We start from the raw sequence: 6,159 nt of genomic DNA on the forward strand, positions 1-6,159 counted from the left end.
ATGAGTCCAAAGAAGGAAATTACAACTACCTCTTCCAGAAATCCTAGAAAGTCAACAAATTCCCAAAAAAAAAATCGGCTCCCAAAATTGACAAAGAATGAGTTGAGCAGTATGATGTGTATCCAAGTAACAAAAGGGGGTCTTCGACTCAAGGAACCAGAGATTACTTTCCCTTTCACAATGTGGCTGAATCAGAAGAAACAGGACACAGTATCTGAGCAGCCGACAGAGGATCGGATATCCCCCTCGAAGGTTAGTGAAAATAATTGTCAGGAAGAAATTGAGACGAAGAAGAGTAATGAATCCTTCAATTCCTCTGATGCGAAGAATTTAACAAGCAGTGGTTACTGTCTCTAGCAAAGGAGAAGGTATATCCCAGGAGAAGTAATATTTCACGAACCTGGAAAGGGGCCTTTGGCCCAATAAAAGAAAGAAGAAAATGTATTCCCCTCGTACGTTTATTCTAGAAATATACCGAAGAGTCATTAATTATCATAAGAAGAAGAGGCAGCATAGAATCTATTATGTTTCATATTTTATTGACATCAAACAGGCTAAACCCTCTTAAAGATAGGCTGATGAATAATGTCCTAAAGAACACGCCCCTAAGAGAGTACATGCTGTTTTATTTCTTACAAATCGTGATGGATTTTATACTGAGATCATAACGTATACCTGTACATTACAGTGATAATTTTGTAGTTGTGTCCAATGTCTGTCCATATGAATAGATATTTCGTTATGCATGATATAGGAACCTAAAAGAATAACTTGCCTTGTGAAAATATGTTCACGAATCCTGAAAACTAGGATTAATACTAGGGACATAATAATGATCCAGTTGGAATCTTTTCTTCTGCCAGTATTTAGCATTAATCTAAGGTGTATCTATGCAGGTTAAGTAATGAGATGCCTAACTTTCCATCTTAATGAAGCTTGGTACTTATGGCATTCTCGTTCAATCTGCTTAGGGTAATAAATGATCAAAGGGTTTAATCTGTAAAAGATTGTGTATGATTATTAAGCAACGTCCTTAGATGTCAGTATCAATTAAGGTAAGGAAAACCAATGCATTATAATTATTCAGCCTGTGCTTGGAATAATGTAGGGGAATCAGCGGTAGCTTTCATAACAAAATTCTTATATTTGGTCGGATTATTAAACATATCATGACGCTTCCTCATATGTGTCTTTCAATTTCGCTCGGCTGATATTTAAACAAGCAGCCCGCTAGGAAATCGGTGATAAGGAAACGATAAGGTGACCTATGTGAAATAATAAGAGTACAGGAAAGGGAATATTTCCATGCCTCCCCGCGTAACAACTTCAGAACTGAGCAGAATACCGGCCACGAGCCTCCCGGAAGAGAGACATAACAGGAGAGACTTCGACAGAAGCCCCCCTGAAAAGCGAAGGAATAACAGAAAAAGAAGGGAAAGAAGAAAAATCGCCAAAAATAGTTGAAGATACCAAAAAGGAACTGATTGAGGATAATTTCACAACCCCACCAACGGATAATGCTAACATAATTCTTGAGCGACACAACCCAAGGAAAGAAGAGGTACATATGAAACGGGACATCCAAATAACAAAAGATGTTCCTAAGACAGGGCTAAGCAACAAGTATTTCGTAAAAAACACGTCTTAACAAAACGAATCCCTCAAGAAGTAGAAGAATAGTTCCCAGTATGTACTTAGTCTCGGAAAACCGAGGAACTTTTCTTGTCAGACTTAACGAGCAGGGGAAGGATGACTAACCTCCTGGGAAACCGTGGATGAGCACAGGATCGTTGGAGGATTAGTATTTCCCTGATTATGGACGAGAGACCCTAAATAGGAAATCGTAATTTAAAACAAGTCAGCAGAAGCTTACGGGGGTATCTCAGATAAGGAAATCCAACAATGAGTCCTAAGTAACCCAAAACTACACATACGGGGACAGGTTCGAAAAATAGGATGATAGAAAGCTCGAGAAGCAGTGGGACCCAATAAACTCTGCCCTAAAAAGAAGGGGCAACCGGAACAAACAATGGAGAAACGGGAGATCATCCTATGCAGGGAAGCTGATGATTGAGGATGAATAGATACCCCCAAGGCCCCAGGAGCCCAAGCAGCAGTTACAGGAAAGAGGCCCAGAGGATTCAGGGAGCCGGCAAGATAAAGTCGAGGGAGGCTAATATTACAAATATGCAATTCAGCGTGAATGAGTAGTAAAGATCAAGCAATATATTAACACATCAATCCCCCCCGTTCCCGATACGAGCATTAAATCCGAGGGAGTCAAAACAGCCGACTCAAACACGCAAGGATCTACCAATAAAAAATGCCAATGACGAACCCAAATCTAATTTGTAGCAATAAAGAAACAGGCAGGTGTAGGAGAAGAAAAGACGTCCAACCGCAACTCAAATCCAAAGGATGCGTAAGTGAACAAAAGAACCTCTAGAGCCCCCCGAAGCTTATGTATTCGTGGCTTAGCGTACCCTATGAAACAGACAGAGGGGACTAATGCAGGATTCTCGTAAATCAAGATCCGGACAGGAAGCGTCTATTCGACCTTAATTGCGTCCCTTAGCATCCCGTCTACCGTCGGAGCTGATCTGAGGAATCTTCAAAGTCGAGTCAGTAAACATAAAACTGCACATTGCTCAATAATCGCTAAACATAAGACGTGGAATCCTAGAACGAAGATATCATGCGGATAGAGAAAATACCGGAATCAAGCGGCTAAGTAGAATACAGTGAAGTAAAAAAGATCCTCAAAGATAGCAGCCCCCTAAGTACAAGAAGGAGCAATTATCATAATCGGAAGTATCTAGAGGGTATGCTTCTGATCGAAAAGATCAAAGTAGAGTTCGAGTATATCAACTATAATCCTCAAAGAAAAGAGAAAACTGAGTGCATTGAAGAAGCCTCAAGCGCTAAAGGGTCATAGAACTGTAACGACAAAAGCCTAAGTAATCTCCAAGTGAATAATGAAAACTTCTAAAACGAATTAGCGTCAGAGCCATGGGGCAGAATCAGGACCCCAGAGTCGGAAGAAGATTCATAATAGAATAAAATGGATTATCTAAAATCATGCCAGATACCTGAATCCAGCACCGAAATCCAGATCTACAAAATCACAAACTTGTAGGCAGAAGCTTCAACCGAAGGACTGAGGGTCAGTAATCGTAAATTCCTAAGTAGAGAGAGGCCCAATTCGAATAATATATTTCCAAATAAGTCGCCATGGCAAAGCCTTCCCATATTACGAAACTGAATAGAGAAACAAAGGAAGGCTAAGGCGCATAGGCCCGTCGGCCAGAACCATCAGAAACAGGCTTAAAATATATCCGAATACTAATAACTGATGCAGAACATTGCAACAATGGAATTCGGCAACGAAACCACAGGAAAAATGGAGAGCCCAGGGACAGCTTCGGGAGAAATTTGCGGAACATCTAATCTCATAAAGAGCCCCTCCCCTGTCCCAGATGAGGGAGAGTTCAGCAGGAATGGAATGAAGGAATCCCCCCAAATGTGGAGGAGTTGATAGGAAAAAAAATCAGAGCAGGAATCTATCCCATGGAGGACTAGTAGAACCAGCAGTTTGAGTATGGGAGAGCCTAAAAATAGCAAATGGCAATTGAATAACTGGGCAAAAGCAAGCCAGAGCTGGGGCTACGCGCCCAACGCAGGGAATACATGTCAGCAGAATACCACAGTTCTATATTGTTATCCAGAGTTAATGAAGGAAGGAGTAGAAAGATGGCCTGGTCTAGCTAAGTGGTTGAACGAAGAAATATTACAGCCCATCTCCTCGGGATGGGAAAAAGATTTCAGCCCAGATGTGCAAACCTGCGTAAGGCATAGTACGGAAACGCCTCTCCCCTGGGGCAAGTTGTTGCATATAATAATAAATCAGGTCAATACAGATCTGATAGCAGATTCACCAAAGACGGATCAGAACTTATTATGGGGGAAGGGGGAATGGTACAACATATTAAAACAGAATGATAGTTTAAGTAAGCCATGGGATAAAAGTGAAGTCGGTAAAGGTCTTCTCCTAACAATAGTATGCATCTTAACAGGCTTGACTAGTTCAGGAGAGGACGAAAGGGACAAGTATCCAGGAAGGGCCCAGTTATGTGACCAGATAGATACGGCCTTAATCGTAGATGAAAATCAATGGAGGCGATGGTTAAGCAGTGAAGGAAGTCTCTCAACCGAACAGAAGGAAGAATGTAAAGAAGAAGGAACCCCTAGAAGATGTAAAAGTGCAAGTATGAGTTTAGTGTTAACAGTATATAGAAGTATGGCTAGTCTTTGTGAGAAGTGTGGGCCCTATAGTTTCGCGCGGTGGGTTCAAAAGGGTTCAGAAGGAGGAGTGGGCCAGGGGACGCCGTATTGTGAAGTAAAAGGCAGAGTGATAGAGTGTACAAAATCAACAACAAGACATTGGAAAGTAGGTGATTTAAGAATGGTCCCCCTAAAAAAGGAAGGGGTCACAGCAGGGACTAGTGAAGTGGCCTTAAAACAGAAAAGAGCAGGCTCAGGCCAAGATCCCCCCAAGCCCAGTCAACAGTCGTTGCAACCCCCTCATACGGGCTCGGAAATTACAGAAGAAAAACCGAACCCGTCGATAAGTCAAGGAGGGGTCCGGACAACTCTCCCCGTGAATGGCAGTATGACCAACTCTGCCGGCACCAGGAATGGATTAGCTTCCTTGGTAGATCAAAGAACGACCAAGGACCCTAACGTGCCTAGCCGAACCTCCTCCATGAGCAGCAGTATCCTAGTAAGGAATGGATCAACGATGAGTCAAGAGGACGAGCCCCATCACAACAAACAACTGGAACTGAAGCCTAGTACTGTAACATCAGGTTCAGACACCTCAGGAACAACAAAAGAACAGTCGGACCCACCGGAATCAACCACAGAGGAGGATACAGGAATCCCTCCAAAGATCGGAGGAATGGTGGGTGGTGTGTTAGGAGTTATATTACTGGGGGTGGCGAGCGTCTATGGAATATTTCGGATTTGCAGAGGAAAAGGGAGGCGTAAAACAGGAAAGGGGAGAATCAATATTTCAATCCTCCCTGTTCCGGCGTAGAAAAGGGTTGAAGTTTTGCTCAGAATTAGGGTTTAGGGAACGCCCAATAACAATATGAAGTCACCACAAACGTACTTTGATACCATCTTCTAGGGCCTTGAACAGGAACCTAAGTATGCGACTGGGTTCACTGAAGGGTTAACCCCCCCCTAGGATGACCTTCCTTCCATATGTTAGTTATCCTCCGAAAAGCAAGTTATGTGTTCAACTGAGTCTAGATTTAGTCTACATTGTGTTAGAATGTGTACCATCTTCCATTTTATGAGTCTATTTTTGTGTCCATTATTAGTCAACACCCCATTGTATGGTTATTAAAGGACTTAGATTGACCCAAGTTAGAAAGTCAATAGAACCATTCTAATACCATAATTATAGAGGAGGAAGCGTCTTTGTCAAGAAAGAATTGATCTATGAGTCAGTGTATGGAATCGAACAACTTTGACCTGGCATGGGTTGGGATGTGCCTTCCTTCTAGGAGGTGGTAGCAACAGAGTGACCAATAGACAACCAGGAAGGGTCGGATTTCGGACTTCGAGGAGTTGTTGTTTTATCCTCTTGTTTTGCTTTGTCCTATGGGAAAAAAGGGGACCCCCTGTAATTTAAAACATTTCGATATAATGCAGGGGTTACCACAATATATATATATATGCTGGTAGGATGAAACAGGGATGCTGACAAAATCGGCGGTATCGTCTCTGATGGGTTATATGATGATCACTACTTAGGGAAAGACAGGCCTGTTCCTAAAATACCATATTTCTAAATGTTCCTTTTCCGTGTCAAATTTGATGAATCCCGTTTCGCAATGATATAACCAAAAAGTTCCTTCTCTTTCCATCCTACTAGGAAGCCCTTCAATTCTATCAGTAAAAAATACATTAATTATTCTCTCATTGGTGCAATAGATATGGCAAAAGAAAGGCATAACTTCTATTTACGTTGATAAATGAATGATAGGCGGTTTTGTAATTACAACTTTACGGCAGACTACTCTCATATGTAAGTAGTGGAAAACCTGGACTTCCAGAATGCTGTGGTAGTTATGTTTGCTTGTTTTTTTTTCG

General features: G+C 41.9%; 2 protein-coding genes across 2 annotated transcripts; both read left to right on the forward strand.

The window, feature by feature from the left end:
- On the forward strand, positions 1 to 357 carry C922_05699 (hypothetical protein; the record flags this gene model as incomplete). Its single annotated transcript, XM_008821270.1, has 1 exon — positions 1 to 357. The coding sequence occupies one exon, from the start codon at positions 1 to 3 to the stop codon at positions 355 to 357; it is 357 nt and encodes a 118-aa protein (XP_008819492.1).
- Positions 358 to 3,730: 3,373 nt separating this feature from the next.
- C922_05700 (hypothetical protein) lies at positions 3,731 to 5,095 on the forward strand (the record flags this gene model as incomplete). Its single annotated transcript, XM_008821271.1, has 1 exon — positions 3,731 to 5,095. One exon carries the CDS (start codon positions 3,731 to 3,733, stop codon positions 5,093 to 5,095), a length of 1,365 nt encoding a protein of 454 aa, XP_008819493.1.
- Between the last annotated feature and the right edge of the window lie 1,064 nt (positions 5,096 to 6,159).

Source organism: Plasmodium inui, assembly GCF_000524495.1.
Source record: "Plasmodium inui San Antonio 1 unplaced genomic scaffold supercont1.140, whole genome shotgun sequence".
Taxonomy (NCBI): Eukaryota; Apicomplexa; class Aconoidasida; order Haemosporida; family Plasmodiidae; genus Plasmodium; species Plasmodium inui.